This window comes from Canis lupus, chromosome 10 (assembly GCF_048164855.1).
Source record: "Canis lupus baileyi chromosome 10, mCanLup2.hap1, whole genome shotgun sequence".
NCBI lineage: Eukaryota > Metazoa > Chordata > Mammalia > Carnivora > Canidae > Canis > Canis lupus.
The window spans coordinates 17224640-17239393 of NC_132847.1; the positions used below are offsets into that span (position 1 = coordinate 17224640).

Genomic DNA, 14754 nt, shown 5'->3' on the forward strand with positions numbered 1-14754 from the left:
TTCTAAATTTGTTTTATGATTTTTCTAACAATTTTTAGACATTATTTAGCATATTCATTTTCTGTACAGGCTTTCTGCATTAAAGTAATTGGTTTTTAAGTGTCATCAAATGAAAAGTGCTTAACAACAGGCTTATATTAAAAGTAGCTAAATTGAATTAATTTATAATTAACTTAGTTGGGCAAGTTGCTGTTTTCTGCATTTTGCATTTGTGGACAATGTTCTTCTGTCACACAATTTAAGAACCCATATTTCCAGATGAGATGTATATGCTTGTCAGCAGCTGCTCAAGCTGGAATGTAAGAATTCTCTAGCAGATTTTCTAAAGATTTAATTTATTTATTTGATAGAGCGCAATTAGAGGGAGTGGCCAGCAGAGTGACAAGCAGGGTCCTCCTGCCCCCCCTGCCCAGCAGGGAGTCTGATGCAGGACCCCAAGGTCATGACACAAGCCGAAGGCAAATACTCAACCAACTGAGCCACCCAGGTGCCCCTCTTGCCACATTTTAGGGTGAATTACAGAAAGCTGGGTACTCTGAGCGCTTTTTTGAGAATTCTTTTTGTTTTCTTTTTTTAATTTTTTTTTTATTTATTTATGATAGTCACAGAGAGAGAGAGAGAGAGGGGGGCAGAGACATAGGCAGAGGGAGAAGCAGGCTCCATGCACCGGGAGCCCGACGTGGGATTCGATCCCGGGTCTCCAGGATCGCGCCCTGGGCCAAAGGCAGGCGTTAAACCGCTGCGCCACCCAGGGATCCCTCTTTTTCTGTTTTGTATGTTGCCATCCTCCAATCCATCTTTTACTTCAAAGAATTATGATTGATCTAAGGATTCACATGCTTTTTTTATCAGTGGGTTTGGTCAAAGCAGGCTATTTGTGAAATGGCTATTTGTGTATGTAACCACTGACTGATCTCCCAGAAATGAAATTTCTGGCTAATGGAGACTCTTAGAACGATCCATCTTCTTTGGCCATGTAACAATAATCAAAATTCCCCACAAAGTACTACCTTGCTTCATTTATAAAATATATCCTTGGACATTTTTAAAATGGAGCTTTCATTTGTAGGATAGGGCTTTTTGGTTTTTTTTCTCTTGCCATTTTAAACTAACTGGTTGTGTGTTAGATTCCAGATAAGCTTTTATACTGACATAATTTTAGCATCTTTGTCTGTTGAGTTGTCTTTCTTGAGCGACCTTAGGATTCAGTACAGAATAAGATGAGCTGCTGTGCGGTGCTCTGTAGGACACACTCATTTACTTGCTGCCAGATCATCAGGTCAGCCTTCTGCTCACACAGATATGCTGTGCATCATGCAAGGCCACATTCCCTCCAGGAAAGTCATCTGCACATGAGATGGTTGTGTTCTCTGGTGCCTCCAGTGAGTGACAGGACTGTTTTCCGTGTGAAATCCGTTGGAGCTTCTTCACAAGTGTGTTATTAGTAGGGATTGCTCATCTGTCTTTATTCCATTTCCTGAGATGAACGAATTGCTGAAGGTGGACTGTTAACACCATGGTGCCTGAGATCACAGCTTTTGTTCGGCCTTCACCTTCATTTTATTCAGCGTTTAGTACCTTCTTTTTGCTAGGAGCCAGGATCTTTACTCTGAATTCACATTGAGTGTTATAAGGAATCTAGTGTGCCACATGGTTCACAGAGTTCTTAATAACAGAATGGGATCAAAAGCATTGGAAACTTCGCAGCAGGTGTTTCACATTGGACATCAGTAGCTCCCCTGCAGAGAATATTTCAAATCTAAGAACTGCTACTAGTTATGCAAAATTTCCTGTTCAGTAGCTAAAGCTATTGATGAACCACTTTTTTCTTTTTAAAAAAGTAGTCCCTGATGTAGGAGAGGTGCTACTTCTTAAGCAAAGAAAAGTTCCCTCATCCCAACTGCCTTTGTGATTTTTAAGTATGGTTTTTAACTTAAGATCAAGCCACTCTTGTCTTTAGGAGGTTGCTCAGAGAAGTACAGTCTTTAAAACAACCATACCTGAAGAAGAAGAGGAGGAGGAAGAAGCACCTGAAGTGGTTGTAGAGGAAGAGCTTTTCCACCAGCAGGTATTACTCTAATATATTTGTATTAAGTTTTATTGACAGAATTACATAAAGACAAAATCAATAGTAGGTTTGGTTTTTTCCCTGTTACTTGATGAACCACGTAAGTGATTGGCCAGGTGGAGTTGGTTCGTTTTTCCTGAGGGGATATTCCAGAAGAATATATTAGTGTATTGGAAGAAAATGCTAGCACTTATTTTTAAAACATTTTTCTCTCACATCAGATTTCAGTTTTGTTTTATAATGACAGGACGTGTATATCACTTGCAAATAAGTATATACGGGTTGGAATGCATGCTCACAATTATTTACTGGAGTTCTGTGATAGAGAAGTTTAGATTACTAATTTAGAATATCTGCATATAAACTTAAAAAAGAAAAAACAGTAATGTTCACCTGCAGTGGGAAACAAAATTCTTGCTATATTAAGTTCCTAATCATCTAATTACAAGATAGATTTTAGCTGATGCTTGGGCTTTTGAGAGCCCTTGAAATAAAGAAACTCCAAATGATTTTAATTAATTAAATTGGAATTATTAATAAGTAATAAGCATTCAGTTTATCTTCTCAAGCTGTTTGAGTCAGATGATGAATTAAAATCCCTACCTTATCCTTATAAGACTTCACAGATTTATAAATCTCTTTGTTTTGCTTCAGTGACCCCAGCCCTACTCCAAAAAACATTCTTGGACATGGTTAGCCTCCAGAGTAGAGAACCACTTGAAGTGGGTTGTATGAGGTAGAATGAGTTTTTAGATACTTCCTCATACATTTTGGAGGACTTTTGACTGTTTAAGAACAGGTACTTTAGGCTTAGCTTTCTCAAGAAACAAGGACAACATCTATTTCCTGTCCTTTACTGGGAAGAATTCTAATGCCTGGAAGTAAAATAGCAGTTATCTCAGGGTGCCAGACAAGTGGCTCAGAGTATGAGTTGTAGCAGGCAGATGCTGGAGACAGGGCCACCAGAATAGTTGAGAAGATCTTTGGGAAGTATGCTTGTCCAGTATTTCTAAGGATGGCAGTTATTTGGGTATCAGAAGACGGATGGTGTTCTCCATGTGTTTGAATTACCTGTTGGCCACATTACCATCCACCCTAGAAAGGCTTAGTGATTTGAAACAAGTATTTCTTACTTGTCATGGTTCTGTGGTTTGATTGGGCTCAACTGAGCAGTTCTTTTGCTCCACGTGATGGAGAGTGAAGTTAATGATGCAGTTGCATTCAGCTGGGATGGTGGCTGGGGCTGGAATGTTCTTCATCTTTCTTTCCCTGTTGGTTTATCTTTGGTAGTTTAGCCCAAGCTTAATTTATAACATGGTGCCTGGCTTCCATGAGGGTGAAAAAGAGAGCACCAGATCTCTTAAAGGCTAGGCCCATCTTCTCTTAGCCAAAGTGAGTCTCCAAGCCATCTCCGGTCCTAGGTGAGGGTAAACAGTCTTCAACTCTTGATGGGAGGAGTGGCAGAGAATCTGAGGTGATCTTTCGTTCATCACAGGGGATGTGTCAGGACTTAAGGGGCAAGCATATCTGTCTACTTTTATTGGTGTGTGTCAGACATACAGGGGACGAGGCTTGGAGGTAAGTGTGCGGTCTGAGATGCCTGGACAGATAGCTTCTGCACACGATGGAGCCAAGAAGCAGCTGAGACCTGCCGTGGTTGACTCCAGAAGGAAGATTGCGGAGACACAGAGGGACTATGTGAATGGAGGTTCATAAAGACGTAGTATGACTAAAGTTGGGAGAGAAGGAAAAGCAGTCAGATGTATGAGGCTTTTAGCTTTTGTGATCAGAGTAGGCAATGATTTCAAGGTTTAAAAGAGGGAAGATGGAAGGGTAGATATTTTGCCTTCACATTAAAGAATGGGTCCAGTGGCCTTCCGAATTGATGATAAGGTTTTTTTGGTGCCTTTCAAGAAGACAGGTTCAGTCCAGTCTAGTGGTTCGTCACAGGTCAGACTGTGAGGTTTTAAAGAATTAGTGGCAAAAGGGAGCCATTTTGACTTCACATTTGAGGACGAGACCAGAGCACATGTTTGGAGATGTACAAGCGGAGGACCCAGCCAGCTGGGTTCCCTGATATGGTTCAGAATGGAGTCTGCTGACCTCCTCTCTCCAAAGTTATAAAAGGAGGTTATTTATTGAACAGCGACTTTCAACTTCAGCTGCATATTATAATTACTTAGGGAGCTCTAAAATTACATATAAATAGATACGTTTCCCCATTTAAATGAGAAATTCTCACTGAGTTGATCTAGGGACCTAGATCAGAATTTTTTTTTTTAAGCTCCTCCAGATCTGAATGTGCAGCTGGAGTTCATTCATGATCAGTGTTCTGGAATTTATTGGAAGATGTCTGTAAGAGAAGGTTAAAAAGGGCAAGAGAGGAATAGTTAAGGGTTTATTTGAAGTCAGGTAATATGGATTTGTCCAGTCTCTGCCGTAGTTTGAAGTAACTGTCATCTACTTCCTTAGCACTGATTTTTCTTCCTACTTTTCCTCATCAGGGAACCCCAAGAGCATCCAATAGAAGCTGTGCAATTATGTAAACTTCTCCAGTCAACCGTCTTCCTCAAATAAAGAAGCATGGTAATCCTTACCAACGCGCAGTGCAGAGCCTTCTCAGAAGCACAGAGTATTTTTGTATTTCCTTTATGTGAATTTTTAAGCTGCGAATCTGATGGCCTTAATTTCCTTTTTTGACACTGAAAGTTTTGTAAAAGAAACCATATCCATACACTTGGTTGCAAGATGTGAATTATTGACACTGAACTAACTGTGTACTGTTTGGAAAGGGTTCCTCAAATTTTTTGACATTTTTTTGTATGTGTGTGTTTTTTTAAGTTCTTAGGAGGAGGGGACGGGCGGGTGAATGAACCACTGTGTGTCTGGGTATAATCTGCAGATTGCTCCATCTAGACCAGCAGTCTGCTCTTGATTACTCTCTGCTATATATATAACGGTGCTGTGAGGGGGGCATTTTTCAATATATACAACTTTTGTACTGAATTTTTTTGTAATAAACAATCAAGGCTACAAAAATTTTTTTTAATAGAAAAGAGAAATTTTGTAAGAAGGCAATATTAACCTAATCATCATGTAAGCACTCTTGGATGAAGGATTCCACAAAACTTTGTTTTATGGTTATTTCTTCTCTTAGATTCTTAATTCATGTGGGGCTGGGGTTGGGGGTGGGAGGGATGGGTTTCTCTTAAAATGCATTAGCTGTGTTTTTAAAGATAGTGTAACTTGCTTTAATTTCCTATGTTACATTAACAAATAAACGCTGTTTTAATATTAATGTCTTTTTTTTTTTTTTTTACCTTTAAAAGCCCGATTTTGTGTGTGTGGGAAAACAAAAATATTGTTTTAGTTTTGCTTTTTGTAAAAATAATTTGGCTTCTTGTTCGTGCCAGATGTTTCTTTAAGTTTTGATAAAGAGGAAGATTAACACAAACTGTTGTGGTGTCTCCCCCGCCGCTTTCCAGCCTTCTGCTGTCATTAATAACAGTAGTAACAATAATAGAAGCAGTAATAATTGCTAATGTTCTAGAGCCAGGCACTGTGTTCAATGCTATATATTTTTTATCTTATTAACAATAAAACCTTCTCAAAATTTCTTTAAATAAAAGCCGAATGGGGCAGGGGTTGTGGCCAAAGACATTCCTTTTAAAGGAAGAAGATGGAGATGATGCCTACAATCTAGTTTTATTGTCTTGTAAAATAGGACAAAAGCTACTGAGTAAAGGTACTGAGTAAAGGCTTAAGGTGTGAATGCTGTGACCTAGGTAGGTGTATTGCTGTACAGGGTGGCACTGTTGTGTTTGGTGGTAATTAGGGTGTCACTTGTCAGAGGTTTGGGGCATTTTTGTCTTGTGATTGCTTTAGCTCAGTGTGTTCATCTTGTAGAAGGTGGAATATCTGGACCGTTGCTAGAACAGACAGATGATAAATTTCAGAAGCCAGCCCAGAGTCAGTATTTGGTTTTCTCTTAAAATATTCCTGCAGTAAGCTTCACAAAGACGATCAGCTTTCACTTGAAAATAACTCACAAAGTCTCAGAATTACTGTGCTCTGCAGATTTACTGCCTCCTTTGGTGCCATCACAGACACAAGATAAATGCCGGGTAAGATACTGTGTCTGGTGAAGCAGATAAGATGATAACTTCTCAACGCAGATTTATCTTCAGAATGAGAATGGCGCTGCAGTGTACGGCCAGTCTTGGCTTTGAAAAAGTTTGCCACAAGATGGGGTTCTTGTCATCAAAATACACTGGAGCTACTTTATTGCTGGGTGAATTAGGTTATAGAACTCAACACTTGGAGTAGTTAGACATTAGAAAGAATTGCCTGTAATACAGAAGCGTGGTATATACTGTAGTGACAGAGGTGTACATCTAGTGGTATGGAGTGAAGGTCCAGGACCCTGTTGACACATGGCTTGGTGTCTCTGGATGTGTCACAAGCAGGAGACTGTAGGGCTTTCTCAGTCTGAAAAAGTTCATACTAAGTTGAGGTTTTCTGAAAGCGAGCAGCACTTGGGCCTGTTCCACCGAATGTGAGAGGCAGAGGGTGAGAGCGTATTCACTGTATCTCCACATTCATGGAGCTTAGGGCTATGTTTCGGGATTATTGAACTCTTTTATAAGTATGAAATTTCGTCTTCATTTTGTCTTTGGTGTTCTGGTTTCACCACTATTTAGACAGGGATTTTTTTTTAAGTAGGTGCTACCTCCAGCTTGGAGCCCAGTGTATAGGTCTTGAACTCAAAACCTTGAGCCCAAGACCTGAGCTGAGATCAAGAGTCAGATGCTTAACCAACTGAGCCACCCAGGCGCCCCTAAGACAGGGATTTTTTTTTTTTTTTTTTTTTTTTTTTTTAAGATTTTAGTTATATATTGAGAGACACAGGCAGAAGGAGAGAAGCAGGCTCCCTCTAGGGAGCCTGATGTGGGACTCATCCGTGGTCTCCAGGATCAGGCCCTGAGCTGAAGGCGGCGCTAAACCGCTGAGACACCTGAGCCGCCCAGATTTTTTTTTTTTAAATTCCTCTTGTGTGTAGGTCTCTCCTCTCTGTGTTCTTCATTAAGAAACTTTGGGGTGTTCTTATTTTGTTGAGCATTACCTTATTCCTGTTCGCTGTTCTTCCCTGTGGTGTTTTCTTTTAGATTTGTACTGAACCTCTTTTCTTTCATATGTTTTAGATTTCGCTGTGTTGTATTCTCATTAACTTTTGTATATTTGTCTCACTAATTCTGTTTTCAGCCTTAATTTTTTTATTTTGCTCATTGAGTTTATAATTTCATTGATTGACTTTTCCATTTCTGGAATTATCCTTGATTCATTTTCAATTTGTCCCTTTTTTCAACTCTTCTTCCTTTTAAAGAGTCATTTTAATCACACTTATTTTATGGTTTCTCATTGATTTTCCTGAGTTCTTGCGGAGATCCTAATTTTTCTGTTAGCTGCAGAAAAAAATTCATGGTTTTGCTTTGTCCTGGGGTTTTTAGGATTGAGAACTTCTCTTCAGCAAGGGTTGTTTATTTTGTGAGTGGTTTGTGCCCCTACTGTACAGAGTAATTTGGGGGTTTCCTGTGCCAACTCTACAGTGATTATAGTGGATTAGATCTGTGTTGCTGTTTCTCATCTTGTGGTGGTGAAAAATAGTTAGATGCTAGTGTGTGGGTCTTCTTGGTTTCTCACAAGTACCTGCTGCTCCCAGTCCCAAATCAGAAGTTTGCCTTTGTTCTGGGCAGTTGGGCTTCTGTAGTGGGGTGGGAGGTGGGAGCACTTGACGCTTCTGAGCCTTTTGCAGCCGGATCCTTTATGGGTCCTGCCCTTGCATGGAGTTGGAGCCCTGTTTTCTCCCCCGACCTCCGCCCACAAGGCTTCTCTTTCACACACTGAATTCTTGTCGCTTTATATCTGGGCACTTTTTGGTTCTTATTTTAAGCTTGGCTCTAACAAAGATTTAGTTACAGTTTATCAATTTTGCAGTGAAAGAAGGGGTCCTCGTCGGTTTTTTTCCTCATCACACATCACTATAAACATATGCATACTTATTTGCATATGTGTATGTGTGTGTATTTTAAGAGAGACGATTATTATAAATCATGTTCCTTCTGGTTTCAACTTCTCACCCATCATCCCTTTCATGAAATCTTAAATTACAAAGAAAGTTCTTTGAATGCCCTCTCTTTTCTTGGCCAAATCACATGTTAAAACAAAATAGGAAATTGAAAAGGATCTTTAAATAACCCCTGCTTCTGAATCACTGGCTTCTGAACAAAATGCAGATCTTTTTAGTTCTGTTGCGTGAAGGAGCAGCATGGAAATGAATTTTAGGAGATACCACCAGAGGAGAATGACTTGAAATGGTTCTGGTATTTCTGTGATAGATACCTGGGAAAACCAAGAATTCTGAAATCGGGAAGACTCCTTCCCTCTCCTTCCAGGAAAAAAAAAAGGCACAGAAGGATGCAATGTTTAGCATTCTGTGTTTTGCCGTCTCGCCTGTCTTACTAATGAGACACTCAGAACCAAACCGATGGCAACAAGGAAAATATTGAGGCAAGATACATGTACAGCTCACAGAAGTTGTATTTCAAGGTGTTGCGAAGAGAGTTTCACAGGAACATGCCAAACGGGAGGAATTGTTAATCGGTGGGGAACAGTACTGGGAGTGGACACGCGCTGCTGTTCTGGAGGGTCGGGCAGGACAAGGGCAGAGGGGACCGAGAGTTTGACCAGTAGCCAGTTTGCCCTGGAGGCAGGCGCCTAATCTACCCCCCCCCCCCCCCCCCCCCCCCGCATATTTGCCTTCACTTTTAACAGCCAGGAAATCCTGTCTTCTGCTGACTTCTCTCCAGAGGCAAAAATGCACCTCATGTTAAGGAGACAGCCTGTTCGGTAGCTTAATTACAACGATGAAGCGCATTTTCACCAGGCTTACTACGTGAGTGCTGCTTCCACCAATCTGGGTTGGAATTCCGTTTAAACGCCCTCCAAGTTTGCTCTTAGAGAAATGTAGCTCTTGTTCCGTTTGAGTACTTATTATCCTTCCTTGAGCTGTACTGCTTCAACTGGGCCCTGGTCCGGGGGTCCCAAAGATTTCTTTGCATTTTTTTTTATACCACTTTCATATTGTTGGCGTTGATTTCTTTGATTTTGAGTAAGAAACTCACTGCCTTTTATCCTTTCTTTCATGGTGCACTCAGCCCACGGCGAATGCCCTTGTCCTCTCGGGTACCACAGTCTCTGCCAACCTCTGGATTTTTTCCATGTGTCCCAAGGGGTCGAAGTGGGGGATAGACCTCCTCGCAGAGCTGTGATATCGAAGAGATACCTTCACCAGGATTCTTTTTTCCTCAGTTTTTTATTTTTTTAAAGATTTTATTAATTTATTCACAAGAGACACAGGCAGAGGGAGAAGCAGGCTCCCTGCAGGGAGCCCAACATGGACTCGATCCCAGGACCCCAGGATCACACCCTGAGCCGAAGGTAGATGCTCAGTCACCAAGCCATGCAGGTACCCCATTTCCTCTGTGTTTGTGACAGAATCTGGGTAATTCTTTTCAAATGGTCTACTTCATTGAATGCACGGGAGTGTTTCTCCAGCCGCCTTCCATATCGGCCTGTGCTACGACCTACCTTTAGCTCCCAGCGTTAGCTAGAGTGTGTCACCAGAGGGACAGTGGTGACCTTTGCCAAGTAGGTCTCATTGGCAGAAGCTGACTTTCTAGCCTAGTGGCTGAGAGTGGTCTTCAGAGGACTCGTTCATTGCCTCATTTCCCCAGCTCTGACTCCCAGAACCTTTGTCTTCTTTTTCCCTCCTTTTCCCTCCTGCATTGCATTGGAGCCAGGGAGACTCCCAGCTCCACCACCCTTCACCAAATGCTTATTTTTGAGTTAGCCACTGACGGCCAGGACGTCCTCTACTGGAGCCTGGGACTGTGACGACCCAGCCAGCTTCCCACTCTGTTAGGCCTTCTTCCCTGCCCGCGTCAAGAGGGAGCTGAACCCAGGCTCTTTGTGGGGCCCAAATTCTCTTACTCATTTTCCCACTTACCCATTTCTTTTTTTAAAATTAATTAATTAATTAATTAATTTATTAATGATAGAGGCAGAGACACAGGAGGAGAGAGAAGCAGTCTCCATGCCGGGAGCCCTATGCGGGACTCGATCCTGGGATTCCAGGATCGTGCCCTGGGCCAAAGGCAGGCGCCAAACTGCTGAGCCACCCAGGGATCCCCTTACCCATTTCTTTTAAGTCTTTGTCCTGCTGAGAGAAAAACTGGAAATTTGAAACTTAGAACAAGCTGAAAATAATTCATTAAGTGCCTGCTGCGAAACCATTGGTGGCCCCAGGGCTGCGGCTGTGGGCCCTGGGAACAGGGCTCCTGTCTGCAGATCAGGGAGGGGTCCCTTTGTGGAGAAGGAAGGGCTTGGGCTGATGGGGTGTTTGGGTGACTCAGGTAGCCTCCTGCCAGAGGTTCCTGCAGGATCCTGAAGCGGCGCCCCCGGCCATGTCAGGCACCTCGGGGATTTGGGGGACCCAGCTAAGAGAAAGCGGTAGGCACAGGCTTCTGGAGATGCGGTGCTGCCAGTCGGAGGTTACCTTACTGAAAGCTTGCGGTACTGCACTGGGTTAAGGGGTACCCTTGTGTTGCAGGGGGGCTTAGGGGCCCAGCGGTTAGGTCATTTATTCACGCACTCATTCCTTCAGCGACCACGCCCCGGGGGGTTTGGTTTTGCCCAGCACTGCCTGAGATACCGAGGTGGGAGATCCAGCTGTTTTCGGGGGAGTGCGCCTCATTCACCCAGGTGTGCGTCTGACAGCTCCGCCAGTTTTACCCTCGACAGCTGTCAGAAAAAAATTGACATAGCTAGTTTACAGATGGAAACGGTGCTGTGCGTTGTCAAGAATGAATGGGAACAATTCCAACTGTCAGATAATCCCCAAATCCCTGTTTCATATCTCTTGTTTCGAATGTTCCTCAAATTACTGGCGAGTGTGATAAATACTGTCTGCAAGGTGCCGTTGAGAAAATGCCTTTATGTAGGTGAGCCAACTTGTGCTCCTCAACTGGGGAAGCGGTAGCTTAGTCAGGGGCTGGGGGTGACAAGGAGCCTGCTTTCCACAGCCTGGCTCCTGCGGCTGACCCCCTCCCTGCGGTGTCCCCCCCCCACACCCCCCCAGAACAGCAGGCCGCAGCCCTGTGCACGCCCTTCCTGGAGCCAGCTCTGCTTCAGGATGCATTTTTCCTGACATCAGGGAGGTAATGAAGTGTTGGGATGCAAACGTCTCCTCTGGGGGACAGTCACCATTAGGTAAGCTAAACAGAGGCGATGGAGACTCAGCAATTTGTTTAAAGCAGGCTCGGCCTCAGTGAAGCAACATGTTTATAAAGTAGCTAGGAACTGGCCAGTGTCCCGGGGTGAATACAAGTACCCCCAATCTTCGTAGTGGGCGGTGGGGGCTGGCTATGAATAACAGGAATTATTGGAACTGGTGATTCAGCTCTGATAAGAAAGGAGGTAAAAAAAAATTGTTTTTGGTTTTTTAAATGATAGAGAATTAGCCATTCTGTGAGACATGCCAAGTGTCGTTCTGGGTCATGTTCCAAGTTTGTACTTCCACACGGAGGGGCCCTCTCCCAGGCAGGCTGCGGATAGAAGAGGGAGCATTGATTTCACCTCTGAACTAGTTTTGTGATCAGGAACCCCTGGGGACAGCAGCAGTCAGGGACTCTAAGTGTGGTGAGTTCCTGCTTCTCCATTTCCTTATCTGTACCCCAAGACCAGAGGTCTCATTACAGAGTGTTGATGGGAGAATTAAATCAGATCATCTAGAAAGATCACACCAAGATATCAGGTCTAAATAAATACATAGTAATTTAAAACTAATGATTCAGAATTTTTTTCTTTTTTTTTTCTTTTTCTTTTTTTTTTAAGAGATTTATTTGAGAGAGAGGAGACCAGGGAGCAGAGGGAGATGGAGTCAAGCAGACTCCACACTGAGCGCAGAGCCCAAGGCAGAGCTTGATCCCACAACCTATGAGATCATGACCTTAGCTGAAATCAAGAGTTGGATGCTTAACTGACTGGGACACCCAGGTGCCCCCAGAATTTTTGACTAGGGTATTGGGATGTAGGATGAGATTTTCTTTGTGAGACGGCGGGGCCATCTGCTGCTCTTAATGTTGGAAGTCTACACGTAAGAATAGTGCTGGTCAGAGTTTAACATTTCTCCCGGTCAGCTGAGTGATTAAGCAAGGAAAGCCACTGAGAATGCTGGAAGCACCACATTTTACTCATTTCATGAATAAATTGTTTTTTAATTTTTAAAAAGATTTTATTTATTCATGAAAGACAGACAGGCAAAGGGAGAACCAGGCTCCCTGCAGGGAACCTGATGTGGGCCTTGATCCCAGGATCACACCCTAAGCTGAAGGCAGATGCTTAACCACTGAGCCACCCAGGAGTCCCTCATGAATAAATATTAATTCAGGGATGCCTAGGTGGCTTAGTTGGTTAAGCGTCTGCCTTCGGTTCAGCATGTGATCCTGGGGTCCTGGGATCGAGCCCCGCATCAGGCTCCTTGCTCAGTGGGGAATCTGCTTCTCCCTCTGCCCCTCCCCCTGCTCATGCTTTCTCTGCAATAAAAACAAAATCTTTTTTAAAAATTAAAAAAAAAAGTAATTCAACAGATGTTTCTTGAGTGATTACTGAGTGCCATGCTGTGCGCTAGGCCCCGGAAAGACCGCGTTGAATGGAGCAGTCTCGTCCTGACGCTGATGGAGACTGCAGGTCTGCATGGGCTTCAACCAAATAGCCACACAGGTCCATAAATCCACAGCTGTGGGGCGAGATCACACAGCAGGCTTTGGGGCAACTTGTCTCCTCTGGGAAATGGCTATTAGGAAGTTGTGTCTACTCAGAAGCTGAGTTTCAAAGACTAGTTCTTACCTTGGAAGAACTCAGCTGCACAAAACATCACAGTCACGATGGGTGTTTTTCACTGGGTTCAAATTCTTTGACTTCCTAGTGGGATTATTGGAGTTTATTGGAACTGTGGCCACCACATTTCATAGCATTAGCTGGGGGACATCAGGTGGTCTCAAAGGGCCATTTCACTCCAGCCCTGGGTTAGTCCGATTGCCAGCCCAGAGGGCCCTGCAGGTGGAGGCAGAAGAGTGGTCCGATCCCCGGGGGCCTGCAGCCTGACCTGTCTCCCTGGTCTCCCTGATGGTCTTCTGCTTGAAATTACAGGCACCTAATTCTGGTCTCAGCCAGTTGTTTCCATGGAAGGAGAGCATGCCGAGGTCTGGCAGGTACCTCACCCCGCCCACTGAGCAGCATTCAGAACCCCACCGGCTTTCTGGGACTTGGCTCTGCTGGCTCTGATAGGATGTGGGCTGGAATCTGGAAGCACCTGGAAATTTGGAGTTTTGGGGTTTAAAGCTGCCCAGAGCTAGGCTCTGTGTGTCCCCCACGTAGAGAAACCCACACCTGAGAGGGGATCATCCCCCACCCTCATTGCCACCCTACACCCAGGTGAAGACGTGTATGTGAAAGCAGCGTCAGGCTGGAGGAATAGTAACATCTGCTTTTCTTCCTCTGAAAATTGAGTGTTTTAAAAATATTTTATTTATTTATTCATGAGAGACTGAGAGAGGCAGAGACACAGGCAGAGGGAGAAGCAGGCTCCCCACGGAGAGCCCAATGCGGGACTCGATCCCAGGACCCTGGGACCACACCCCGAGCTGAAGGCAGAGGCTCAACGACTGAGCCGCCCAGGTGCCTCTGAAAATGGAGTGTTCTATGAGGTGGGATGACAACTTCCCAGTTAGAAGCTCTGGGAAGTGCACTCGGATTTTTCCATTTTAGACACACGTCAGCTCTTCCCTGCAGTGGTCCCCACTGTACTGATTTGTTCCAAATCATTTAAACATCTCGTGCTGGGGCTTGGCCTCCACCGTGGGGAGGTGCCGCCTCCCTGGGTGGTCCCTCTCCGTGTCTCAGAAGGAGACATTGTGAACCGTGTCAGTACTTGTGACCGTTCGGCCACGTGGGCACCTTTGCCCGTGATTGCTTAAAACCAAAGATGACAGCGGCAGTCAAGGTGTCTCATGTGCTCAGGGCTCAAATGGCACATGGAGAGGATTTCTGGAGCATGTTTGGCAATTGCTTCGGAGTTTTCCATCGAGACCCAAATTCTGCGAACATCGTTGGCTCGTGCCAGCCGGCCTGCCTTCTCTGTCCGGGCTCTCCCAGGGCACACGGCCTGCGGTGCTTGATCGTGGGGCGGAGATGACGGCTCGCTGGGCCCCGATGTTGGCTGCGGTTGATTGCAGGTTTTCATTTAAATAAAGAACAGCGTAAGCCTTCAGCTGGGAAAGGGGATTGAAGTGTCCCCAGGCAAAGCCCTGGCATGCTAATGCAACATGTGACCCACCAGCACGGCATCCCCTCCCCGCTCCCCACCCAGGGGGCTGGAAGTCACCCGTGGGTCTTTGGCAACTCTTTGCCAGAATGCTGGGTGGAGGTTGGCAAACGCTGGATTATGAAATAAAGCGAGGCAGTTGGGGTGCTGTTGTCATCGTTGGCACGCGCACCCTAGGTTACAGGAAGCAGAGCAGGCCTCACTTAACGGGGGGCGGGGCGCAGGGTGCCTTGCTCTTCCTAAG

At 44.4% G+C, this 14754-nt stretch overlaps 1 protein-coding gene across 8 annotated transcripts in view; it reads left to right on the forward strand.

The window, feature by feature from the left end:
* LMNB1 (lamin B1) overlaps window positions 1-5366 on the forward strand; it is a 57280-nt gene extending 51914 nt beyond the window's left edge. For all 8 annotated transcript variants that reach the window (XM_072840823.1, XM_072840825.1, XM_072840824.1 and 5 more), the window contains 2 exons: window positions 1961-2068; window positions 4573-5366. In XM_072840823.1, the coding sequence (XP_072696924.1) occupies window positions 1961-2068; window positions 4573-4614 (150 nt within the window). In that variant the 3' untranslated portion in view covers window positions 4615-5366. The remainder of the gene's footprint in view (window positions 1-1960; window positions 2069-4572) is intronic.
* The last annotated feature ends 9388 nt before the right edge of the window (window positions 5367-14754 follow it).